General features: G+C 41.6%; 1 protein-coding gene across 4 annotated transcripts; it reads left to right on the top strand.

Moving 5' to 3' along the window:
• The first annotated feature begins 6 nt into the window (after window positions 1-6).
• LOC128455678 (NXPE family member 3) lies at window positions 7-27,709 on the top strand. 4 transcript variants are annotated; one of them, XM_053439437.1, is made up of 6 exons: window positions 7-538; window positions 23,110-23,280; window positions 24,047-24,816; window positions 25,339-25,409; window positions 25,522-25,743; window positions 25,836-27,709. In XM_053439437.1, the coding sequence occupies exons 1-6, from the start codon at window positions 530-532 to the stop codon at window positions 26,390-26,392; spliced, it is 1,800 nt and encodes a 599-aa protein (XP_053295412.1). In that variant the 5' UTR covers window positions 7-529; the 3' UTR covers window positions 26,393-27,709. The 4 variants fall into 4 exon arrangements, with proteins under 4 accessions (XP_053295412.1, XP_053295410.1, XP_053295409.1 ...); XM_053439435.1 differs by having other exon boundaries at window positions 11-405; XM_053439434.1 differs by lacking the exon at window positions 7-538 and adding an exon at window positions 10,279-22,569 and having other exon boundaries at window positions 25,528-25,743.
• The last annotated feature ends 232 nt before the right edge of the window (window positions 27,710-27,941 follow it).

Raw genomic sequence — 27,941 nt, 5'->3', positions numbered from 1 at the left:
CCAGCTGTTAGAGATCAGGAGAGCTGATTAGTTTGAGTTGAGGGGTGGTGGGAGAGACACAGTTTTTACACGACAGCCAGAGAATCAAGAGAAGCTTTTTGTTTGTCAACTTGCCTTATCCTTTTTGTTGAAATAAACGGGAACCTCACCCAAAGACATCATAACCTTCGCAACCTTTCTTTTTTATTCACTCTGGAATCGAGTTAAGAACCATCCCAAACCACCATCAGGTGACAAGTTTTGTTTTTTGAATAGTCACCACACAAGTAAAAACTGTTTGCCCTGGATGGAGGACAAGTAAGGAGCTTTGCCTTGGATGGAAAGAGGCTGCTGTGTGGATCAAGAGGAGGCCATGGAGCTTGCAACCCCTTCCCCCTCTTCACCAGACAGAGCCAGATGAGAAAGGTAAAGGAAACAGCAGACAATAAAACTGCACGAACAAAGAAACTGAGCCTGTTTGAGTGATTTAATGGAACTGGACTGTGTTGATGCATTGGATTTTGGAACTGGATGTCATGAATGTTGATGAATGGAAAAGGTAATGAAAATGGAAAGCTAATTGGAAAATGGAGGAAAATGATCATCACCTGTGAATGACTGCTATTGTCTGCTGACGTCACATGTTGACATATTGACAGTGTGGAAATGGAGAAAAATGCTGATGTTGAAAATGTTATTCTTGAGGAGCGTGTTGCAAAAAGTGATGTTGCAACTGCAAACAGTGATGTTGCAAAACTTGAAGAACGTGCTGTAAAAAGTGATGTTGCAAAAAGAGAGAGAAAATTAACTGCAAAAGGTGTTTCATTACTAATCGAAAACCTACAAAAGAACCGGAAGTTAACCTTGAATCAAGCATCCAAAATCAAGTTGCAGATCGATGATCTGTTATCTGTCAAAATAACAACTGATTCTTTGAGCAATGTTGAAAATCTTATAAAGGAGTTTAATAAACTGTGTGATGCTGCTGCTGAAACTCATGATGCATTGATGGAAATGCCACTGCCTGAAGAAGAATGGAAAAGGCAGCAAACATGGTTTGAACAGAAATTTAAAGCAAAGGAAAAGTTCATGTGTGATGTGTATAAATGGTTGAAGGATGCTCAAACACATTGTGACAAAGAGTCTGTACTTCAGGAGGATGAGATTCAACCAAATGTTGACCAGGAGGATGAGATTCAACCCAATGATAGTATTTCAAATGTTTCCCCCCTTGGAAAAACACGGGTCTCATCTAAGTCTAAATCTTCGTCTAAATCTTCCATCACAAGCTCTGCATGCTTACGAGCAAAAGCTGAAAAGGCAGCACTAATCCAACACATGGCTGCTCTGGAGAGGAAACATGCACTGGAGGCTCAAGAGGAAAGATTGAAAAGACAAAAGGAACAACTGGAAATGGAAACCCAACTAGCTGCTGCTACAGCTAAAATAGCCATACTGGAAAGCAGTGTGGTGGGAAGTGGTTCTACACCATCCGATGGAATGGACTCATATTTCAATAAAGCCACAAAATCAAAAATGGAAATGTCACAAAGGTCAAAGTCAGAACCAGTGCAACAACCACCCTCACAGCAACCACCCTCACACCGGCATGATGCACGCCCTAAGGAAAGAAAATCTGCCCAAACACAACCATGGGAAACCCTCACTTCAATACAACCCATGCAATCCCTACAAAGACCACCAGGAGGCCATACAACTGTCTTCAATTCACTGCAAGGTCACAGGTCAAGCAATGTTTGTACCACACCACAAATGAACACAAATGAAAATAAAATACAGGACATTGGCAACATTATGCAGCGACAAACAGAAATCACTGCTCAGCTGGTTCAACAACAACACTCAGCATCTCTTCCACCTCGAGCAATACCCATATTTGATGGTGACCCTCTACAGTATGGATCTTTTATCATGGCCTTTGAGCAGGGGGTTGAAAGAAAAGTCAATAATCTCCAGGACTGCTTGTACTACCTAGAACAGCACACCAGGGGGCAGCCTAGAGAACTGGTCAGAAGCTGCTATCACATGCCAAATGATCAAGGCTATCACAGAGCCAAGTATTTGTTAAAGGAACACTTCGGCAATGAAATGAAGATTGGGGCAGCTTACATGGAAAAAGCTTTAAGTTGGCCACCAATAAAAGCTGAAGATGTTGCCGCTCTTCAAACATACATGTTGTTCTTGAGAGGATGTTGCAACATGATGGAAAGTCTACAATATATGGCAGAAATGAATGTACCATCAAACCTGAAACAGCTTGTGATGAAACTGCCCTACAAATTAAAAGAAAGATGGAGAGCAGCTGTTTGTGACCTACAGGAGAGACGAGGAAGTAGAGTTTTGTTCTCTGATTTGGTCAACTTTCTGGAACATCAGATCAAAATTCTCTCTGATCCTGTTTTTGGTAACCTACAAGACACACAAACTGCTACACTTAAAGGAAAAGCTCCCCCAAGATTTCCACCCAGGAATAAAAATCCAGCAACTGTGGCAGCTGTAAACACTTCAGCAGGTATAAGGTCTGCACCGCTCTACCATGCCTTTTCTTTATCAAAAAGCAAGACTACATCATGTTGCATATGTAAAGAGGATCACGCAATAGAAGATTGTGTACATCTTAAGAACAAAGTGCATCGTGAGAAACTTGATCTTTTAAGGCAAAGTGGTGTTTGTTTTGGTTGTCTAAAACCAGGTCATATCAGCAAGAGCTGCAAAAAACATCTAACATGTGATGTATGTAACTTCAGACATCCTACAATGCTTCACAATCCAGCTAAATTCAGAACATTTGAACAGTCAAACAACACTGTTGTCCCTCAGCAGACCTGTGCTCACACTGGGGCCGGTACACAGAAATGTGTTCTCTCAATTGTACCTGTACAAGTAAAGGTTAAGAATGGAAACAAAATTTTGACCACTTACGCTTTCCTTGATCCAGGAAGCTCAGCTACCTTTTGTACAGAACGCCTGATGAGACAGCTGAACATGGACAGTATCCAAACACACATCTTCCTGCGAACTATGGGACAAGCACACACTGTAAAGACTCATGTTCTGACTGGACTGGAAGTAGCTGGTTATGATGACAACAGGTTTCTAGACCTACCTGAGGTTTACACTCAACAAACCATGCCAGTTACAAGAAACAATATTGCGACAGAAAAGGATCTCAGAAGATGGCCTTACCTGCGAAAGATTAAAGTTCCCGAGCTTGAAGTTGGAGTGGATTTGTTGATTGGCACAAATGCCTCAAAGCTTTTGGAGCCTTGGGAAATCATTAACAGCTGTAATGATGGACCCTATGCTGTTCGGACCCTATTGGGGTGGGTGGTGAACGGCCCACTTAAAGGAAGTGGAAGTGATACAGGGAAGAATGGCTGCCCTACTGTCACTGTCAATAGGATCTCCATTGATAAAGTGGAACAGTTGTTAATCACACAATACAACCAAGACTTCAATGAAAGGTCATGTGATGACACTTTAATGTCAAGAGAAGATATGAGGTTTCACCACATTATGGAAAAAACAATTCGTCTTGAAAACAACCATTATTGTGTTGATTTACCTTTTAAGGATGATGATGTCATAATGCCAAACAATCGATGCATTGCTGAACAACGAGTCATGAGTTTGAAAAGAAAGTTTCAGAGGAACAAAGAGTATCATCAGGAGTATGTGCACTTCCTTAATGATGTTATTAAAAGTGGCTATGCGGAGCAGGTGCCTCAACAGCAACTGAACGGAACTGAAGGTAAAATCTGGTACATACCACATCATGGGGTGTATCATCCCAAGAAGAAAACCCTGAGAGTTGTATTCGACTGTGGAGCAAGTTTCAAAGGCACATCTTTGAACAGCCAGCTGTTACAAGGTCCTGACCTCACAAATTCCCTCTTTGGTGTTCTTCTGAGATTTAGGCAAGAAGCAGTTGCCATCATGACTGATGTTCAAGCTATGTTTCACCAAGTCCAAGTTTCTCAGAAACATGTTGATTTTCTCTGATTTTTGTGGTGGCATAATGGAAATGTAATGCAACCGTTGGTGGACTTCAGAATGAAAGTTCATATATTTGGAGCAACTTCATCACCGAGCTGCGCCAATTATGCGTTAAAGAGAGTTGCTGATGACAACACGGCTCATTACAGTGACAAAGTGTTACAGACCATCAAACAAAATTTTTACGTGGACGATTGTTTAAAGTCTGTGTCTTCAGAAGAGGAAGCTTTGCAAATGGTACAAGATCTCACTGCTGCATGTGCCAAAGGAGGCTTTCAGCTCTCAAAGTGGATGAGCAACAGTCGAGCAGTTCTTGCCAGCATCCCTGAAGAAAATCGTTCCAAAGCAACCAAAGAGCTCAATTTGGATAAAGACAACTTACCTGTTGAAAGAGCTCTTGGATTGCACTGGTGTGCAGAAACAGACATGTTCATGTTCAAGATTGCACTGGAAAATCGTCCATGTACCCGCCGTGGAATCTTGTCAGTGGTTAATTCTATCTATGACCCTCTTGGTTTCTTGTCACCATTCACACTGCCTCCTAAGCTGATGCTACAAGAGCTGTGCAAAAGAAAAATTGGTTGGGATGACACAATACCACAAACCTTTCTGCAGAAGTGGACACAGTGGCTGACAAATCTGCATAAATTGTCACTGTTAAAGGTGGAACGGTGTATCAAGCCGAAGAACTTTGGAAAGGTAAGCAATGCACAGCTGCATCACTTCTCAGATGCTAGTGAGTGTGGATACGGCGCTGTTTCTTATCTGAGATTGAAAGGCATCTCTGATGAAGTTAACATTGCTTTCATGGTTGGAAAGTCCAGAGTCGCCCCCATGAAACAAACCACAATACCAAGGCTTGAACTCACAGCTGCTGTATTAGCTGTCAGACTAGACAAGATGATTACAAAGGAGCTTCAACTGGAATTGGACCAGTCAGTGTTCTGGACCGACAGCACGACGGTGCTTAATTACATTTCAAGTGAAACAAAGAGATTCCACACATTTGTAGCGAACAGAGTGGCTGTCATAAGAGAAGCTACAGAGGTGGCCCAGTGGAGGTATATAGGCTCTAAACAGAACCCCGCTGATGAGGCTTCAAGAGGACTGTCAGCTGATGATTTTCTGAAATGTGAACGTTGGCTCAAAGGACCAGAGTTTCTGCTGACTGAGGAAAGGACCTGGCCAAAACAGGAGGTAAACAAACCTGCCGTCAGCTTGGATGACCCCGAGGTCAAACAAGACCTCACAGTTAATGCTTGTGTTGTTGATGATGCATCCAATACTATGAACAAGCTTCTAACCTATTTTTCAGACTGGGAAAAACTCAAAACTTCAGTCGCCTGGTTTTTGAAGTTTAAAGACCTACTTCAACAGCTAAGGAAAAAAGGTAAAACATGCAACAAAGGACATCAACACAAAGCAAAGATAAATGTTCAACCATTGACACGGGATGACTTACATAATGCAGAACTGGAAATTGCACGCCTCTGCCAACAGCAAAGATTTCACAGGGAAATCTCCCTCTTGGAGAAAGGAGCATCATCTGTGCCAACCAACAGTGACATCTACAGGTTGGATCCCACACTCCAAGATGGGCTGTTGAGAGTAGGAGGCCGCCTGAGAAAAGCATCCATGCCTGAAACAGTAAAACATCCAATAATTCTGTCTAAAGATCAATACATAAACAAAATTATCTTACAACATATTCACAAGCAAGTGGGTCACGCTGGACGTAATCATATGATATCTACACTTCGAAAAACCTACTGGATAACAAATGCAAACTCAGCCTGCAGGAAAATCATTGCTGATTGTGTTACCTGTCGTCGTCTTCAAGGGAGAGTTGGAGAACAGAAAATGTCTGACCTTCCAGCTGAAAGACTCCTGCCAGACTTGCCACCGTTTACTAATACAGGCGTGGATTATTTCGGCCCTATTGACATCAAAAGAGGTCGCAGCATGGTCAAAAGGTATGGCGTAATCTTCACATGCATGACCAGCCGGGCAGTACACCTTGAAGCAGCCCACTCACTGACAACAGATTCATGCATAAATGCCATCCGACGGTTCATGTGTCGACGTGGGCAAATCTCCAACCTCAGGTCAGACAACGGCACCAATTTTGTTGGAGCTGAAAGAGAGCTAAGGGAAGCTCTTAGAACCCTGGATCACAACAAAATTCAAAGTGCTTTGGCAAAAAGAGGAATAGCATGGACATTCAACCCTCCTGCTGGATCTCACTACGGCGGAACATGGGAGCGGATCATTCGCCTCATAAGAAAGGTGCTGTATTCCATTGTCAAACAGCAAACCATGGATGATGAGAGCTTTTGCACTATTCTTTGTGAAATTGAAGCCATTCTCAACAGTCGCCCAATAACCAAACTATCCGATGACCCTAATGACCTGGAAACACTTACACCCAACCACATTCTTCTGTTGAAGGCCAAACCCCTTCTTCCTCCTGGACTTTTTGATGATAGTGATATATACATCAAACGAAGATGGAGACAGGTACAGTATCTGTCAGATTTATTTTGGAAGCGGTGGGTATCTGCTTTATCTGTAGGGAAAACATGTCAACAGCCACATGACAATGCTCATTTCCTTCACATGGTGTTAGTTCAATGAACTCCATTTGCAAGCGATCAATCGGTTGGCCAGGGGGTTGTACGTCCTGGCCTCCTGTAGTGTTGCCTGTCAGAACATTTAAACATTTTGAAATAAAACGTAAAGGAGTAGTTTGGGAAACCAGACAATTTTCAATAAAACAGAAACAAACAAAACAACAAATAAACATTTAAACACACATGGACGGCCGTCCTTAGATTGACATACATTGTTAAAACATTTACATTCTGCTTTCTCTATGTTGTTAGCATGGCTCTGTGCTTCTGCTAAATCTGTGAGAGAAAGGAAAAAGGAATATCAATAACAGTATGTTGGTTAGTTGCCACTTCCTCTGCTACTGTATCTGCTTGAGCATTACCTGTTGAAAAACAGAATCACCTTTAGTGTGAGCTTCACACTTTACAGAGTAAAATGGCTGTTAATAGAATTAGGTTGCTGCTCTAGCAGAATGGACGATCCAGAATATGGCATTAACAATGTGACCTCTTGATATCATTCTGCTCTTAGACAGAGAGGCTGACCCAATGCCAAGCTATCTAATTTCTTTGAGGAGAAATACGCCACTGGTCGTTTGCACTAAACTGTTGTCATGAAACCCCGTTTCTCATTTACAGTCTGTGTAAATGATCTGTTTTGATCTGGTGGTCCCAGTGTAGGTGTCGAAGTCAGTCTGTTGTAGTTAGGTGAATGCTGTGTCAGCGTCTGTCGTCCACGTCAGGTTGTCGGTTGGTGTCAGTCCTTGGCCATGCATAACATACCGGAGTGGAGCCTCCAGGGAAGCATAATCACAGATCCACTGTTTACAGTAGTCCGTCATCCCTAAAAAAATTACATTAATTGTTTTTTTTAACGCAGTGTTAGAATCTTTAGGATGGCTTCCACTCATTTGAGCTCAATGTTTTTACCGCTGCTAGAAATTTTGTGTCCTAGGAAAGTTACACTTCTCTGGACAAATTGCAGCTTAGCCAGGCTGGCCTCGTGGCCCTGGTCTGCAAGATATTTTAGCATGCTACTGTGTCGACTTTAAAGGCCTGCGTTGTTGGTGAACAAATCATCGAATCATCAACATTTATATCAGCGCGCTTACCGCTGGTAATGCCAAGTCCTCCAGACTCACTTGCATAACCCGTGACCTGACTGCGCGGGATTCCACAAAACTTTTGGACATACGTCTGAACGTATATGATTTATCCGGAATTGTGAAAGCAAACCAATACTGAGAGTGTGGATGAACTGGGACACTGAAAAATGCATTAGCAAAATCAACAATTCAAAATAAACAAAAACTACATGCTTTCTGGTGGAACCAGAGAATCTTTTATATTATCCTCTCTTTTTTGTTTTATTTTAATTTATTTAATAGGCATTCTTACTGGTGAGTGTGCACATGGAATGATGACTCCGGTTTTCTACCAGTTTTTAAATTCTGGTGTTATCCCTGCTGCTGCTTCTGGATTGAGTGGATGTGCGCTCAAACATTAACGTTATGTGCTCTCTGGTGTCACATTGAGATGTTCAGTTTAAAATAATCCCAGATCATACTTATCATTAGTCCATACATTTTGTTGCACTTTTTGTAACTCTGAAGAGTCAATTGTTAAACTGCAAACCTTTTGTTTAAATTTAGCGGTTTGTTCTAAATACACATTTTCGTTTTCCCCCATAAAAATGCTCTGAAAATGGGCATCTGTGTGTTTGTATTGAGGAAGAATATTGAATTCCTTCTCCCCTATCCTCCCATTTACAATCTTGTGAACACTCAGTGACCATGTGTGCCAAATTTTCCCACTGCACATCATTTGCTTTAGCTAGAAATACATCTGGTGATGGGTTAAGTATATTAAAGATTTGCCTATTGTGGGGTCAACACAACAGTCAATGCTTACAATTTATTATCATAATACACCCAATCACTACTAATACAATTGCTTTCTTTAATCTTCCTGGAAACAGTTTTTTTTTTATGTCTGTTCCTTCACTAACTGTTGCTGTGCAATGTAAGTCAGATACTTGCATGACGCTGTGTGTGTGTGTGTGTGTGTGTTTGCTATTTCAAGCAGATCTGAGGTTATATACCTTGGCCCAGAGGGTAACAGGTCCCATTGGTGTAGGTACAGTGGCTAACCATGATCTGGTTGTACATATTCACTATGGATATCTCATGTTCTGGTGACTTAAACCCCTTCCTGTTTACAATGCAAAAATCAAGCCTAAGACCACATTTGGTGTCCTCCTAACAAATTTACAAGTCAACATGTATTTTATATCCCCATCTGTTTTGGTAACAGACCGTGGTGTGGTATATGATTATTTAATTTTGGTGCCTGATGCCCCAACAGTGAAAATATATATATACCACCCAATTTTGGAAGATAATGTTGTTTTGCGTCCCCAGAATCAACCAGAAATGAGATATTTTGCCTGCTACCTGTAGAGATATTTCAGGTAAAACTTCAGATCCACTTGCTTTTTGCCATGTTAAACAATTCTTTGTAATGTTTGTACGTGTGGTGTTGGGGGTGCGTTTCACCTGAATCTGGTGTCTCCTCCGCCTCTGCCTCAACCCATGCCTCATCCTCTGTGCAGTCTCTGGGATACGTGAAAAATAAGTCCAGTGGATCCCCTTTTCACCCTTGTCGTGTTACAGTCTCTCGCACAGTGGTCAGGGTCTTCTGGTGGCAACATTCAGCGGTTATCTTTGAAGACTTTAATCAATCTGACCACCTTTTCAGCAGGTTGTTCTCATAGAGTCTCTTCACATGTCCGCAAAACCGCATCTGTTCTCCAGTCATAGCGCATGTTTGTCTCTGGCCAGTCCCTTTATACTTGGCCCCTTGCCATTTCAGTTTCATGCTGTGGAGCAAGAGACTTCTGGTTTCTCTCAAAGTCTGCTTTTACTGTTATACAATTTGGGACAGTACTTCGAAAATTGCAGGCCCTCCTTGTGACGCTATGTCTGACAGTTCACTGGAAATTCAGCGCATCTCCTCTGGTGTCCAGGCTCTGTAGACATAAATCACTGCATCTGCGTCTGCTCTTGTTCTTGTTGAGATGGGACTGAGTCTGTCTGACCCAAGACTGTCTTGTGCCGCGATGGTTGCAGCAGCCTCACCCTGATTCTGGTGACATGGAGTTGGAGCGAATGCTGCGCCTGATGTGGTGTGTCCTGTTGAGGCAGACTGTCCTTGGAGGTCTCGGTATGAGATAGCAGGCTGTTGGTTCAGGTGGCTTTGATGAGCGGCTGAGGCAGGGAGGAGATCCAGTTCTTTCTGTGAATGTGAGAGCTGAGGACATTGATTAGTTTCCCTCCCCTCCCTCTTGCCCCCCTGTTCACTACTTTGTTGCCTGTTTCTTTTTTTTCTTTTCTTTTTTCAGATTCAATCCTCCACATCAAAAATGCTATCCAATTAATTTTGGTTTTACCATTCATTTTCTTATGTTTTACCAATTAATCTTGTAGCGCCTGTATTTGATTTATACAAAAACTTCCATTCTCAGGAAATCCCAATTTTTTTCACACCAGAAGCTGTTTACAGGAGTCATCACCATGTATCACACACATAATTTTTGCACATCCCATTAGATCACACACTTCAGTAAAAGGTTTGATATTAAGTTTCCCCATTTAAATTCAATTCGCAGTCACTCACTTACCAGCAAATAGATGACATTAATTGATAGTATTCTTATTAATTCCTTTATCAATGGGTCATCACCCCTAAGTAATATCACTCTACCTCACGCGTCACCCCGTGCTCTTCAATACTGTATCCTCCTTCAAAGAAAAATGTCAGATGCCGTATCGAACAATCTTCATTCCATAATCTCACAAGCAGCCTCTTCTCACCCTGGGAGTCGATTACGACTTGCCCTTCAGGAGAGGTAGACTTCGGGTCTTGGGCAATAATAATTAATAAAAAGAAAATCCTCTCACCGACTGCGCGCAGATTTAAACTTGGTCTTGAGAATGGTTTGAAGCGTGAATGAGTTAGGATCCCGGACCAGCCCCCAAATTGTCGTGGCAATTAATAATAATCCCACCTTAGCAAGGAGGAAACGAGACACAATTCTCTTACAGTATTGTCACACTTTAATGCTCGAGCATGGTACATACAACAGAGTTGAGTTTGTCATATGCACCCAGACAGAAGACAGTGGTTGGTATTTATACATTTGGCTAACCCCACCCATTCGGGAGGGGGTTGTTAAACAGTTAATGACACAGGAGAAGCAGCACTTCAAACATCTTCAAGCTCCTCCTAGAGAGGAACAAACTTATTGATCAGCCTCTTTGATATAAAGGAAATAGGTGACGGATATCCTGTCCCCTGCTCTCAGACCCCTGGAGTGTAACATCTGTCTCCAAGATCCCTTCTTAGTGTCTACAACCACCACAAATCCCCCGTGTTGTAAGGTCTTTGTTAGGTGAATTTGTGTAAGGAACATCAAAGTAGTTCCTTACATCAATCATAATGCCTGGATAGCTAATTACTATCACACTGTGTCCGGACTAATTAGATTACTGTGACTGGAGTAATCAGGCCAGCACTCACTCAGTTCTACAGGAAACAGCAACATCACAGTTACATTTGTTAGAGATTCAATGATGATCAATCCAAGTATACATAAACATGATTATATTATGGTCACATGTTACATTTCCCTTACACTTGTGTCATAGATTTGCTCTTGGATGGTGGAGTGATAAGAATCTGCCCAGACTGGTTAATAGTTTAGCCTTGAGGTCTTTCACTGCGCCAGCATTACCTCTGTGTAAAGAAACCATTTCATTAAACGTCAATCATGATCAGCGATTCAGGGCGTGAGAGAGGAAGGCACACTGATGACAGGCAACTGCTGCTAATACATGTTCTGCTAATTAGAACTAAAAATGTTATATTTTAATCAAATTTTTTATTTATGTTTTGACCAATTCTTTAAAAAAAAAAAAAAAATTATCTAATCAGAAAATTCCCATTGTGATACAATAATATAGGTACAGATAATACAAACAACATACTGAAACACAATGATATGATCAGACTACAGCACAACACGACACATAAGAAAAACATGGTATAAGAAATGACAGTTTTATTAAATCTGATTTTAAATAGAGATCAGTCGATATGATAATTATCATGATGACTGTCACATATTATCTCTTTTAAGTTTAAAGACCAGCATTTGCTTCTGAGTGATGCTTGTGGTTTTAAACTCTTCTCTGTTTTAGAAAGTAAACACACACGCGGCAGATCAGTTATGTGTTAAACCTTCTCACTGTGCAATACAAAAGCAGTGTATTGATATCTACTGAGCTTTTTTATATTGCTATTGATGCAAATTGTATAGTGATATACAGTGCCTTGCATAAGTATTCACCCCCCTTGGACTTTTTCCCATTATATACTGTTACTAACTGGAATTCAAATAGACCTAAATAAACTTTTTCTCGTTTGATCAACAAAACATGCATAGTACTTTGGAGGTGCAAAATACATTTTATTGTGACACAAACAATAATGAGAACAAAAAAGTTGATATCTGTTGGGTGCATAAGTATTCACCCCCCTGTGGCAATACTTGGTAGAACCCCCTTTCGCTGCAATTACAGCTGCAAGTCTTTTGGGGTATGTCTCTACCAGCTTTGCACATCTAGAGATGGAAAGGTTTGTCCATTCTTCTTGGCAAAAAAGATGAAGCTCAGTCAGATTGGATGGAGACCGTCTGTGAACCGCAATCTTCAAGTCTTGCCATAGATTCTCTATTGGATTGAGGTCTGGGCTTTGACTGGGCCATTTTAAGACATTAACATTCTTTAATCAAAACCATTCCTTTGTAGCTCTGGCTGTATGTTTAGGGTCATTGTCCTGCTGGAAGATGAACCTCCGCCCCAGTCTCAAGTCTTTTGCAGACTGCATCAGATTTTCTTCAAGGATTTCCCTGTATTTGGCTCCATCCATCTTTCCCTCTATTCTGACCAGTTTCCCTGTACCTGCTGAAGAGAAGCATCCCCATAGCATGATGCTACCACCACCATGTTTCACTGTTGGGATGGTGTGCTCAGGGTGATGGGCAGTGTTGGGTTTTCGCCACACATAGCGTTTTGCATTGAGGCCAAAAAGTTCAATTTTGGTCTCATCTGACCAGAGCACCTTCTTCCACATGTTTGCTGTGTCTCACACATGGCTTCTGGCAAACTCCAAGCGGGATTTTTTATGGATCCCTTTCAACAATGGCTTTCTTCTTGCCACTCTTCCATAAAGGCCAGATTTGTGGAGTAGACGACTAATAGTTGTCCTGTGGACAGATTCTCCCACCTCAGCTGTGGATCTCTGCAACTCCTCCAGAGTAACCATGGGCCTCCTGGTTGCTTCTCTCATTCATTTTCTCCTTGTCCGACTCTTCAGTTTGGGTGGACGGCCTCCTCTTGGTAGGTTTGCGGTTATGCCATATTCTTTCCATTTTCTTATGATGGATTTTATGGTGCTCAGAGAGATGTTCTAAGCTCTGGATATTTTTTTATAACCTAACCCTGCTTCATATTTCTCCACAACTTTATCCCTGACCTGTTTGGTGAGCTCCTTGGTCTTCATGATGCTGTTTGTTCAGTAATGATCTCCAACAAACTCTGAGTCCTTCACAGAACAGGTGTATTTATACTGAGATTAAATTGCAGACAGGTGGACCCTATTTACTAATTATGTGACTTGCAAATGTGACTTGTGAATGCAATTGGTCGCACCAGATCTTTGTTAGGGGTTTCACAGTAAAGGGGGTGAATACATATGCACACAACACTTTTCAGATTTTTATTTGTAAATAATTGTGAAATCCATGTAATATTTCCCCCCACTTCCAAATGATGCACTATTTTGGGTTGGTCCATTACATAAACTCACGATGAAATAAATTTTAATCTGTGGTTATACCATGACAAAATGTAGAAAAGTCCAAAGGGGGTGAATACTTATGCAAGGCACTGTATCTCAGTGTGATCGCTGGTGGCTTGTTACAGCCAGGTTGGGGGTATGACGGTTATATTACAAACATGTAAAATTTGTAATAAAATAGGCATCCAAAGCTTTCAGTACAAGTAATCTACTAGTGGTCAAGTGCTACATCAAGCTGTTTTACCTCCTTTTCTTGTTCCTACGTTAAAAAAAATTCAGAGTAAGATGGACCTGTGTATTTAATTGTGATAACCTCTTTATTGATTAAGACCAACCTTCTTGTTGTATGGGCTCGTAATAACCAAAAATGTGTCGTCAGATTCTGACAGGAGGTATTCGCCTGTGTCATTCCAGGATATCGTGTTGACCTGTGGAGACACAACAACTTGGATGAAGATAAGAGAGAAATCCAGTTTACATTTAGACTGAAGTATTTATTAATTCATTGTTTAATGATTCCAGTTTCTCGGACGTGAGGATCCGCAGATTTCTTTACTCTTCAAGACATCACATTTCACATGATATTTTATAGAGGATAAACCATGTGGCTCCCAAACTGGACTTCATCCCATAAAATTACATTTGTTTTCAGAACCTGTGCTTCTTGTGAGGTATTGTGTACTTTCAGTACTGCAGGTCTCTAACATTATTTACAAATATTTACTTCCCACCATGAGTCACCAGGAATTCAGAGACATTCAGACCAACTTTCTCTTCTATTTTTCCTTTTCCCTCTGTTCATACATTCAGCAGTGGCAGGCCATGCTGTATCAGCAGATCCAGCTCTTAGTATCCATCCTCTGCCTTTTAGTTAATACTCCACTGGTGCGGTCTCTATAATTTATGACTTTCTTGCGGGGAAGCTGCTGCATCATCTTTTCTTCTTAGATGCAAACTCATCTGGCCTAATATACCTGTACTTGCAAACCGCTGATTAACCTTGTTATACTTTACAGCATTAAGGGCCTGAAAGGAAATCTTCAAAATAAAAAGACCCATTTGTTTCCCAATTTTTGCTGCATATAACAAGAAAGTAGCAAATGCATATAACTTAAACAAATATTTCCAAGTAAAACATTTCTCTCATTTGTTAATTGTCTGATTGTTTCAGCACTTTTCCAATAATTGTCCTGCCTTCAACGGCCCTTAGTTTTAACATAGAATATCTCAGCTCGTCTATATATGGATTAAGCAGCTAATATATTTCTAGCATGTATTAAAAAAATATTCCTCTGATCCTTGTTACTGTAGCAGTTCTGATTTACACAGGGCAGACATTAACTGCTGCTCTCCAGGGCCTTGTACACTTGTTGTTGTTGTTGGGGTGTTTTGCTGGGGCAGACAGCCGTGCCGATACTGAGACAGTACGCGTGACTGTTAACCCGTCAGCTTCAGGTTTCTAAGGGGTCAGAGATCTGCTCTCTGTTCGGACACCGAGGTCTCAAACTGGCCGAGGAACTGATGAGGGGAAAGTGTTTCCTTTGCAAGAGGACACATGCAAATAAAACAAGAACAAAAATAAATAGATGTAGAAATATGTGGAGCACTTACACAGCCATCGTGTACATTCAGTGTCGCTTCAAGTTTAAGCCTCTGGACAAATTCTCTTCTACCTGTGAGAAGAGAAAAACAAAATATCACAATTTCGTTTCATATTGTTTCACAGTCCGTCCATCTGTCTAAATCATGCTGCTGTGAAAAGATGACTATAAATGCCAGAAAATAAAATAGTCTGATCTCGGAATCGATTCTTCAGGATGACGTTATCACTTATTTGTGATATTTAAAAGACTTGATTTTAAAAAGATATTAAAAGTTAAAACCTGTGGGATCTGAACACAGAGTTAACTTGTTGCTCTGTTTCAAGACTCTTCCTTGTCGTGATCATAACTGTTTAGACGGAGCATGATAGATTATTCTAACAGTACCAAGGGTTCTCGTCATCTGTGTTGTGTCTTAATTTCACATCATTTCAGCCTCTATGTTCCTAATATACTAGGAAGATCAGGTCTTAACATGTCACACAATCCGGTCTTCTATTATTGCCCAAATATCCAGAAAAATGTCATGGTGCGTAAGGTGGAGAGGGCTCTAGGCCCAGCCACCAGGGGCGGTTTGGTTTGGAAAAAATGTATTTCAAGAACTTCCTATCATAGTGCACACATTGGTTCTGTGTGACCATAATGGATGTGTGGGGAAAGCTGTTCAGATTTCAGCTCCTATCAGATCTGCTCCAAAAAAAAAAATTATTATAACATCAGTGCGATTTTTTTTTTGGTCCATTTGGTCAGTGGAGTTTAAGAGTCAATGATCTGGATCTTAGCCTTGTGAAGATCCTTTTGTGGAATTGATACTCGCCGTTTGTCGGGGTAGAAGAGGTGCAGTTGTCACTGAATGGGAGTGGGTTGTGGAGACATGGAGCCCAGATCCCAGAGTTTGAAAGGAAAACAAACAGAAAAGTGATTAATATTCTGATTCGCGTAACTGAGTTTAAAGTAGATTATATAAGATTATATTTGAAAAGGCAAATATACAAATAATCAAAACAAGACAAACATAGACCCTTCTTTTGTGGTCAACAATTTCTTTAACATTTTGAGGAGTAGTAGCCAAATAAGTGGACAATAAAAATAAAAGATTCAAAAAGTGGCAGAAAAGTGACAGAAATCTTTGGCATTTCATAAAATATTTAATGATAAACAAGCTGAATTTCAATAAGCAGCAGATTGGTCAGCGTTTGAGTATATGTGTTCAAACCGTTTTCCAAAAGTCATCGTCTGCTTCATTACATGATATCACATACAAAGGACAAATGTGTGAGACAGCTGAAACAAACAAAACAAAGTTAATAAAAGTCATTCTGCCACACTTTCCTTCATAAAGAACTCCCTATATTATATAATCAATATTAATTTATAATTATTATATAGTAATTTCCTCTTCCAAAGTCTTTATTCGTAACAGCCTTCCGTTATTTGTACCCAATTGAAACAATGATGTGTCTTCTTAAAGCTCCTGTCTCGTAAGACCAGGCCAACTCCTACCTGCAGAATGACAATAATATTTTTATGATCTAGACGTCTTAAATTTAGGACCGATTTAAGCAACGGTGGTTCTGGCTAGTCAAGCACCTCACTTCTGTGTAGGCTACTCAACTTCCTCCAGAATCCTACACTAACTAACTTAGTTGGCAGAGATGCAACATTTGCTCAAGTCGTCTTTCTTCTTTTAGTCCCGATCACCGGTGTGTCTCTTCTCTAATCTGAATTAGATTTAAGGATTTGTGCGTCACAGACTTATCTGTTGCGCCAAGACTCTGCACTGTTTAGACTTATTGCTGTTACAAACAACCTTTGTTCATTCCCTTGATTAACATTGCTTTGCCGTAGCCTTTCATTGCCTCCTAAAAATATTACACATATTATTTTACCTCCTTTCTCCTCCCCGCACACTCAGAATCCATAACTAAACAGAATTTGTTTTCTGCTTACCTTTTGGTTTGAGTATGTGGAGAATCGATAGGAGCAGCCTCGGACCTTGGGGGTCTCGGGTCTTTCTGGTCAAAAGACTTCTTTTCAGGATCTCGTCATCGAAACTTCTCTTAGGAATCACGTCGGGGTCACCAAATTGTTAAGCGTGTTTGTTTATCCTAAATATGAGAAGATGAGCCAAACTCGCTTTGTTCAATCAAGTATTTATTTAGAAAGCAATGAAAGATAACAATCAGCAAAGCAATGGGCATCTAACAAGTCGCATCAGAACACGAGACCCATCAGAACGCATCAAACAGCCGGCGCCTGTCTAATTTATAACAGTAGATCGTGGTTCTTCCGCCTCGAAAGTGCGCAGGCGTAGCCCCTCCTTCTTGGCTTTGGAATAAGGAAGTGACAAGTCTCAAAATGTTCATCTCTTGACCAGCCTTGACACAGCTGATGGCATGTGGGCCAACGGTGTTGACATTTGGAGAGAAGATTATTGTGTTCTTGCTATATCAAAACAATGTTCTGTTTGTACAGACATTCAAAACAATTTAACCAAAACAACGAAACAGCATTGTGACGCAGACACATTCTAATTTTCAAGATTAAACACTTGGAAGGAAAGGGTTATTATTAATCATTTGCGTGAAGGCCTTATCTGGCTCAAACTACTTCTATCTTTATTCATTTAGAGTTGAGTTAGACACACACTATAGCTAAAATATTGAAATCCTAACAATACACAGCCAGGTACAGACACTGATCGTGAATCCACTGGGTCCAGTTTGTTATTTGTGAACATTGTATTTTTAGTTAAATTCACATCACTTTGTTGATCTGCAGTGGGGCATCGTGAAAGAGAACACACACACACACACACACACACACACACACACACACACAAGGATAAACTGATTAAAGTGCATAATAACAGAGTACATATAGGTGCTTATTTTAAGTGCAGGGTTCATTAGTAGAGCACTAGAATAGACAACTAATGAAACAACGCCCCCCCTGGGCCCTGACACCTGTCCTACTTACAAGAGCTGGAGCTCAGCTCCACTGGTTTGAAATCTGGTCTTGGTAGTCTCCAGGCTCTTTATGTTAATAGTGTATCCTTTGTGGATGTTTTGCGTCTCTTGGTGTCTTTTTTTCATAGTCTTATTGTTTTTGGTCATTTTTCTCTCCATTTGTAATGGTCTTGCTGGATCAGGCGCCCTTTGATCCAGTGACAACAGGTCACTATTGCAAAATGTGGTCGGGATACACTGAGCAGAGAGTAGCAGCTTAGTAGTGTTAGGAATTTTAAATTCTAGCTGGTATGTGGGTCTGACTGTACTATTTGCAATAAAGGCAGAATGGGGGGCCTTGAGCAGCTTTAGCCAGATATAAGGCCTTTATACAAATTATTTATAAATAACCCTTGCTGCATATTGTTAATAATGAATCTTATAATTGTTCTGAATTCTAACTTTTGGTATTAAACCATTATTCCCTTAGACTCATTCACATCACATATATTTCAAGCAGCTGTCTGATAAAGTTCTGGAGGTCGGACAGAGTGACTTTGTTGACATTGTTTTGTTTCGTTGTTTTGGTTTCGAGGATCCTAATGTTTACATCAACAGGACATTGTTTGGATATAGCAGGAACATCAACTACCTGGATTCCTTGACAAGAGGCGTGGATTACAGCTTTGGACCAATAAGGGTGAACCAAATTGATTTGCGGTGACTCCCCTTCAATCTTTCATAACCAATCATATTAAATCTACTGTTATAATTATATCAAACCCCTTTTGTTCTGGGCCTTTATTAACTACCTATTGCTAACTTATTTAGCCTAGGCTGTGATAATTGTCCATAGCTATGTTGCTCAACTTTCATTGCATCTCAATAAATACTTAAATTGGACCAGTCCGGCTCATCTCTTATTTAGGATAAACCGACACGCCTGACAATTTGGTGACCCCGACGTGATCCTAAAGAGAATTTTTGACGGACGTGATCCTGAGAAGGAATCTTTTGACCAGAAAGACCGCAGACCTCGAGGTCTAGGCTGCTCCGATCGATCCTCCGCATTCTCACAAGAGCTCTAAATCAAAAGGTAGGCAGAAACCTGTTAAAGCAAATTCTGTATTAGTACATAGTCATTGTTATAGTAGTGAGAGTGCGGTGGAGAGATTGGAGATAAGATATAAATAAAGTTCTATGTTTTTTGAGATGCAATGAAATGAAATGAGATAAAGAAATGGTATGGAATGAGATAAAGGAATGGAATGAAATGAAGGGGAAATGAGATAGAGAAACCAAGAGAGGGATTTGAGGTTTTCGGCTTGGCGCAAAAGATTTCAAAATTTGACGATTCAAACAACTGTTTGCAAATACTGCAACCTATATTAGGAAGGGTGTGTTTTGGAGGAAGGGGTTAGCGTGCACAAAAAGAGTGAGGGACTTAACTGCCAAACACACTGTTGTTTAATCAGTCCTAAGGGGATAGAGATTCAGGAACCACCTTTGCAGTGGGATCTGGAGACGGGGTGTCCGATCCGACGGTACGGAGGTGATTGACGGGCCAGATACCCTGTTGAATGTGGATCCTGGGACAAAGATAATAAGGGTCTGCGAAAATATTGTGTACTGGGAAGTTGGTGCTGTTATGACGAGACCAGACGCTTAACTGCAACCAGTCACAAAGCTTTGGAGCGGCCCTTGAATTTGGAATATAACGGCTGTGAAAATATTGTTGGTCTGTACGTAGCATCTGATTTGACGAGGCTGAAGCTTAACTAACCAGACAGCAACTTTGGAGCAAGCCTAAGATTAGTTAACGTGACTCAGGTAATTATATAGGATAAGTCTTTAGCAGGCACCTGTGTCTGACGAGACTGGAGCTGGACTGACAGACGTCACAGTTGCCTGAGTCAAGCCTAGAAAGTTGTAAGACGCCAAGCTCCTATTTTTTATTATTATTGTGAGTTCATATGAATTTTCTTAATTTAAGCTTCTCGGGGAAAACCTATAGTGATCCAGAGCTGAGGCTGATCACTGTAGGAAGGCTTCCTCTGTCTGCTGTTTAGTTTTTTTGTCTCCGTGGGACTGCTGTTGCTGCAGTCGCCACGGTAACGCTTCCATATTTATTGTACATACATATATGCAATGTCCTTTTTGGCTTGTGTGGTTTATCATTAATGACCAAAAGACCTAAGAAATTACGCTGGCTTAGTTTTGTAAAAGTTATTGTGTTGCGTCTTTCACGTTTAGAAATCAGAGCTTATTTGAGATTCCAAGACAACGACTGAAAAAGGTAAAAGCAGGGGTACACTGCAAATGAAAACCTGTTTAAATCGTTGCAATGACTATTATCGCTGTGTAAAACGCATTGACCATAGATTTCGTTTTCAAGGATATTTTTATTTTTGTATTTATACAACTATCAGAGTAGTAGTAGCATCACGGACAGCGGCTTCTAGTCACTTCCTGGATTCCTTGACAAGGGGTGGTGGACTACAGCTTTGGAACAATAAGGGTGAACATAATTGATTTGCGGTGACTCCCCTTCAATCTTTCATAACCAATCATATTAAATCTACTGTTATAATTATATCAAACCCCTTTTGTTCGGGGCCATTATTAACTACCTATTGCTAACTTATTTAGCCTAGGCTGTGATAATTGTCTCTAGCTATGCTGTTCAACTTTCATTGCATCTCAATAAATACTTAAATTGGACCAGTCCGGCTCATCTCTTATTTAGGATAAACCAACACGCCTGACAGTAGCCCCTGTGAGTGGGCACGAGTCAGAGTTTACCGGCCGTTGTTAAGAGTGTGTCCTTCCATTTTCCATATCGCCTGTCCTGTGAAGGTTGGGTTAAAGACACAGGGAGGATATGTCAACTCCACAAACAAAGGCCCCGGCCAACTGTCAGGTTCGAATTGAGAACTTCCTGCTGTAAGGTGACAGCGCTAACCACTAATCCACCATGCCAGGCTGATAGCTGACCCAGTTTTCAAGCAACTGCGCCCCGAGTCTGAACCCAGCTCAGGCTTGAAAACAAGCACTGAGCAGAGAGTAGCAGCTTAGTAGTGTTGGGAATTTTAAATTCTAGCTGGTATGTGGGTCTGACTGTACTATTTGCAATAAAGGCAGAAGGGGGGGCCTTGAGCAGTTTTAGCCAGATATAAGGACTTTATACAAATTATTTATAAATAACCCTTGCTGCATATTGTTAATAATGAATCTTATAATTGTTCTGAATTCTAACTTTTGGTATTAAACCATTATTCCCTTAGACTCATTCACATCACATATATTTCAAGCAGCTGTCTGATAAAGTTCTGGAGGTCGGACAGAGTTACTTTGTTGACATTGTTTTGTTTTGTTGTTTTGGTTTCGAGGATCCTAATGTTTACATCAACAGGACATTGTTTGGATATAGCAGGAACATCATATTCCTTTCTCCAATGGCCCACATGGCATCAGCTGTGTCAAGGCCTTTCAAGAAGAGAACATTTTGCTTAGCAACTATCAGAGTAGTAGTAGCATCAGGGAGAGCGGCTTCTAGTCACTTCCTGGATTCCTTGACAAGGGGCGGTGGACTACAGCTTTGGACCAATAAGGGTGAACATAATTGATTTGCGGTGACTCCCCTTCAATCTTTCATAACCAATCATATTAAATCTACTGTTATAATTATATCAAACCCCTTTTGTTCGGGGCCATTATTAACTACCTATTGCTAACTTATTTAGCCTAGGCTGTGATAATTGTCTATAGCTATGCTGTTCAACTTTCATTGCATCTCAATAAATACTTAAATTGGACCAGTCCGGCTCATCTCTTATTTAGGATAAACCAACACGCCTGACAGTAGCCCCTGTGAGTGGGCACGAGTCAGAGTTTACCGGCCGTTGTTAAGAGTGTGTCCTTCCATTTTCCATATCGCCTGTCCTGTGAAGGTTGGGTTAAACTCCACAAAGAAAGGCCCCGGCCAACTGTCAGGTTCGAATTGAGAGCTTCCTGCTGTAAGGTGACAGCGCTAACCACTAATCCACCATGCCAGGCCTTCTATTTAAGTACCTTCCATATATCTAGACAAGTTTTACTTTATTTATTTGACTGTGGAATGCATAGGCAAGTCCTGCATGATACTGATGTCAACTTCCTCAGTAGAAATAATAATCTCTCTTTAGCCGGTGTCTGTTCTGTCTACAAGTCCTACAGAGAACTCTTCCATACAGAAAGTGGCTGCAGCCGAGCCACACAACAAGATTTCAGCCAGTCAGCAAAAGGGGTCATTTCTGCTATTAACAAAGGAAACAAGTAGAGAAGAGCAGGGGAGTGTTTGGGGAGAGGAGGAAGGGAGAGAGAGGAGGAGGAAGTGATAGAAGAGTGTTTTTTGTTTTGTTGTTCATTCTCCAGATCCATTGGTCCAGCTGCTGCCCAGAGATGCAAACAGCCACGTTCAGTTTTGACATTGGCAAGTTTGACGAATCCCAGCTCAAGGTCCACTTACTTTCATGATTGGAGTTTTCATGTCACACATTTGTTAAGCTACTTTGTTTAGATGGACAATTGTTATCTTAGTGTAACTGATCCGAACAGAAATTTTTGAGAAATTTTAAAGACCACATGATACAACTTAAAAAAACTCTAAATATCTATAACTGGAGCTTGAGCTTGGATTGTTATGACTTAAAATGTATTTATTTTTCACATATTGGGGAATGATAATACAAAAAAACTTGAGTAAAATTATTTACATTATAATAACTAAATAAATTATACCGCTTTACATGGTGTATCTAGTGACTGGTTTCTATGTCTGGCCCAATATGATTTTTAAAATTGAAAAAAGAATCTCCTACAAAAATACTTTTTTATTTTTAACTATTTTTGAATCATCTAACCAGCAGAGACAACATCTTTGAAAAATCTAAAACAATAAAAATTGTCTTTGTCTTCAGTCTCATGATCACATGATCCGTACATCTATTTTTAGCTTTCAAGAGCAGAAGCAGATTTTCCTGTTTTTCTGTCTTATAGCGTTCATCCGTCAGCATCGCTGTGGTGACAGCAGAGAGAGACGCGGGGCCTGATTCCGGGAGACAGAGGCAGGTCACCATGTGCCGGAATCTGTCCAAATACGCCCTCATCTTCCTCTTCCTCGCTCTGTTTGGACTCTTCTGGCTGCTCCGCAACATCCACAGTGTGGAGGTGAGGAAGGAGGATGGATCAGTGTTTTGTTCTAGCTGTTGGATAATATAGGGTAGCATAAGAAGTAACAGGACCCATCTCCAAATGTATCTTTTTATTTCACTGAACTCTAGACATTTTCCGGAGGGGCTGTACGTGAGAAAGCTAATTTCCAAGTAAATTGCTCGAAACATTTCCCTTAAATTTTCACGCCAGACGAGTAATATCTCCTGAAAACGTCCAAATGAGCCCACGTTAGACTGCAGCAGGAAAGTGTCTGGACAATTTACAGCTAGCGAGTGGGCAATCGATGACGTTTCTAACATGTGGCAGACGCAAAACTGTGAAAATACAAATATCTCAGGAGAAAAAAAAAGAAGCGATACACGTAAAGGATGCCGCAGAGGATGTCAACTTGGAAAGACAACAGGATCCCAGAGCTTCTAACGCTAACACTGGGGTTGATGTGCTGTAAACAAAAACGTTGAGCGGAATGTCCTGCCTGCAGCCTGCTCTACCCAGGCGCCTGACGCTCCAGAAATGGTCCTGTTGTGTTGAACTTTATGACCCGGACATTCTTCTGCTGCATTCTTCAAATGTGAAAGAAAGTTCCTGTCTGAAAAAAGCTTGAGTGTCAGGGCCTCAGTCGGTCTGCACAAATCTGTATTACATTCACTTACACTCATACTGTATTGTGCATCTGTATTTAATGCATTTGAATCTGCCAGTCACTTAACCTTTATTTGTCATGCTTTCTACAAGTCACCACTCTTCTCTTCCTCTCCAGAACTGGAACTGTCACACGATCTCAGCGCTCTACCAGCTGCAGAGCAGGATCCAGTCGTCCTTCCTCCCCACTTTCTATCACAACCACACCTTTTGTGCTCAGCTGGGCCAGAAACCCTCCCCCGAAGATGAGCTGGAAGAGCGCTACCTGCTGGACTCCATCGCCTGGCCCGGGCCCCTCACTCGCTCTGCCCAGACGGCCTTGCGCCTGACGAGCGACCCTTTGCACAGCCTGTTCGCCATCCTCCCCACCAAAGGGGGCAGGGAATGGCACGTGGGCGACCAGCTGGAGGTCCTTGTCCAGATGCACGACTTCCACGGCCGTCCCAAGCGCTATGGCGGTGATTTCATTTTGGCCAGACTGCACTCTCCGGAGCTCGGCGCCGGTGTGGCGGGCAATGTGCTGGACCACAGGAATGGATTCTACTCTGCTCTGTTCCCGCTCCTCTGGGTGGGATCTGCACAGGTCGAGGTCACGCTGGTGCACTCCAGCGAGGCGGTCTCGGTGTTGCAGCGGCTGAGGGAAGAGCGCCCCGACCGGGTGTTTTTTAAGAGCCTGTTCCGCTTGGGCTTCCTGTCTGAAACTACTGTGTGCAACATGTGCCTGCCGCCTGATCAGCAGCCTCTCTGCAACTACACAGACCTTTACACTGGAGAGCCATGGTACTGCTATAAGCCCAAGATACTCAGCTGCGACACCAGAGTCAACCACGCCAAAGGAGGCTACCTGAAACACCTCATCAGCAACCAGGAGGCACTGCTCTTCCAGAGGTCTGTCACTGATTGAAGAAAATATTGAATTTTTGGATGAGACTGGTTATATCGGGAGTTTTTCTTACTTTGAACAGATCCCATGAAAAGACCAAAAACAAATCCATCCCCTGTGCGACAGACCAACATTGTCCAAAAATGATTAAAAACACACCAGTTGATCCCAAATCGATCATCCTGCTTCTAGAAAGTGTGTCAATCGCCAGCTGAACGTTTTCATTTTAGCAACTATTATCAGTTTGATTTATAGAGCTAGGCTGTTATAGGATTATAGGTGGGCGGATGTTTGGGGCTAAGTGTCACAGAGGCTGGGAACCCCTTTAAATATTTAGGGACGTTCTAAATGCCCTGTCACATAACTTTTGTTCATTTTGTCTGGCGATATTCTCTTCACCTCACCCCATTTGTGACTGTGCTCTAACATTGTTTGTTTTGGTCTTCTAATAGGATTTGTTGACGGCAACAAAAATGGTATTCTTTAGCCTCTATCGCTAACATTGAACTACTTCTTTTGTGTTTTAGTGGCGTAAACATCAAAGTGCACATACACCCTTCAGGACCCGACAGAGTCACTGTGCTCCCACCAAGAAAAGGTACAGTTCACCTGCAGAGTGACACTAACATTTCAGTTGGAGCACGTTTTTTTTTTTATTGAATCTACTCAGGTTAATTCAGTTCTCTGCACCATTTCTTGACTTGTGTCAGATAAAGTAGAGGCAGAGAGCAGTAGTGCAAAACCGGACGCCATTATGCTCGCGCCATCGGGGTATTACTACGAGAAGTCATGGAGGCCATTAGGGGGCGCCACACTGCGCCAGTTCAATGATACATCTGCCATCATTCGGTGTTTGAAGGACAAGATGATCCACCTTTACGGAGACTCCACCATCAGGCAGTGGTTTGAGTACCTCATAGCTTTCGTCCCAGGTGAGGGTTGTTTTTTCTCTTAGATTTGTTTCGGTCCGTGTGAATCCCCCCCCCCCCCACACTTGACCCTCTGTGTGTTTCTCTCTCCTCAGGGTTGAAGGAGTTCAACCTCCACAGTCCTAAAAAGGTTGGGCCTTTCATGGCGGTGGACAACGCGCACAACATCCTCTTGAAATACCGCTGCCACGGCCCGCCCATCAGCTTCTCCACCGTCATGTCCAGCGAGTTGAGGTACATCTCCAACGAGCTGGACGGCCTCTCTGGGGGTCCCAACACCGTCGTGGTCCTCAGCATCTGGTCCCATTTCACCACCTTCCCCGTGGAGGTGTACATACGACGGCTGCGCCACATTCGGCTGGCGCTAGTGCGACTCTTGGACCGGGCGCCGGGGACGCTCGTGGTGATCCGCTCGGCCAACCTCCGGGCCCTGGACCAGGAGGTGAGCCTGTACAACAGCGACTGGTACTCCCTGCAGCTGGACGAGGTGCTCAGGGCCATGTTTAAGGGAATGAGCGTCCGGCTGGTGGACGCCTGGCAAATGACTGTAGCGCACCCACTCCCCCACGCCGTCCATCCGCCACAAGTCATCGTCAAGAACATGATAGACATGCTGCTGTCTTACGTTTGCCCAGAGGAGAAGAAGAGCTGACAGGAGCAGGACAGTGACTTGGAGGAAACCTTGTGAATACACCGATATGTTCTTTAAATCTTTCATTTCCCTGAAGCAAACCTCCCCTCCCCCCCCCCCCCCTACTGAAAGATTGACCAGATGATCTGACTGAACGATCTGTTTAATTGCCTGTTACATTTCGTCACAACCAGGGATGCCAAATCAAAAGCAGGCATGTCCGTCCATCCCAGGCTTGACCTTGACGCAATGACTCCTTTGTATTAATATTTAACTTTATATTACAGACATTTTTTTCATTCCATGTTCAGTTTTGTGTTTAGGATGTTCTTTATGGACATTTGAGTATTATACAAAAATATCAAATAGTGTCACATGTTCATTAGAGCCCGACCAATATGGATTTTTTGGGATGATGGAGAGAAAAAAAGTGATGCTAAAATTCACTTCATTTTTTATTGAGGTTTGATATTTTACAGTTGAACCTTATCACAGCCTAAAAACAACCAAATATCTATTGAATGTAAACATATATTTCTGCTTTGTTAAATCGATAATGTTTTTACATCAGCGAACTTAAACAATTATACAGATGTCTGTGAAAGGATCACATATCGGGCTCTAATGTTCATCATATGACATTAGTGATGGGGGGAGAAGACAGTGGAGGTTGTTTATTGAGAGTTTTCTGATCTTTGTGATACAAAGAGATAATGTGCCTATTTTATATCTAATTCCGTCCCTGAATCGATCAAAGTTTTTATTCATAATTTTTAATAACTGAGTTGTTATCATGTATTTCTTGTTTTGTTTTTCATATATCGTTAAAAAGATCAACAAATGTAGCCATGAGCGCAAACTGTGGGTTATAGATGGAGCAGTAAAAACCAACATGTCTGTGCACTGATCTTCATCATTCAGGAAACTTCAAGATTTAAGAAGGGATAAATTATTCCTCAATGCTTCAGAGAGTTGATCACTCATCTTAGGATTTCAGAAAGCCTGAAAGCCAAAGAGTGTAACTGCTCTACCTGAGGAGTCAGACTGGATTTGCTTGAATGAATGACGCAAGCAACTAAAATTTTTTAATTGTTTATGTTTATATCAACCTTTCATCATAACCATCAGTTCATCGTTATCCTGGTATGGGGTAAAGACATGAAATTATTGTGTATTTGATTTTTTTTTTTTTGTCTTATTTTTCAGCTCTGTACTTGAAATCAAAGATTATGTTGTACATCAGCTCTAACTCACATTTTATAGCCCATTCATTTTATGCCATCATGTTGCTGAGTCAGCACTAAGTTTCTAATCAAATAAAATGTTTTGTTCATAAAACTGTGACAGGTCAGAACTGTGGTGGACGAGCTCTCATCAATGTTCCTTCGTGTTACTGTTGGAAATCGTGTTATCTGCAACGAAATCAGATTGCAGCTGATGTTAAAAGAGACATGCATCCAGTGTATCCAGCTAACATGAGGCTAAAAAGTAATCAAATGAAACCAGGATGTATCTCAGTGGAGCGTTTACCTCTGCCAAGGCCCAACAGACCCTTTAAATTCAATCTAGC

The sequence above is a fragment of the Pleuronectes platessa genome, chromosome 14 (genome assembly GCF_947347685.1).
Source record: "Pleuronectes platessa chromosome 14, fPlePla1.1, whole genome shotgun sequence".
Lineage (NCBI taxonomy): Eukaryota > Metazoa > Chordata > Actinopteri > Pleuronectiformes > Pleuronectidae > Pleuronectes > Pleuronectes platessa.
The sequence above is the reverse complement of the archived record's forward strand: the minus strand, read 5'-3'. Positions and strand labels throughout refer to the sequence as shown.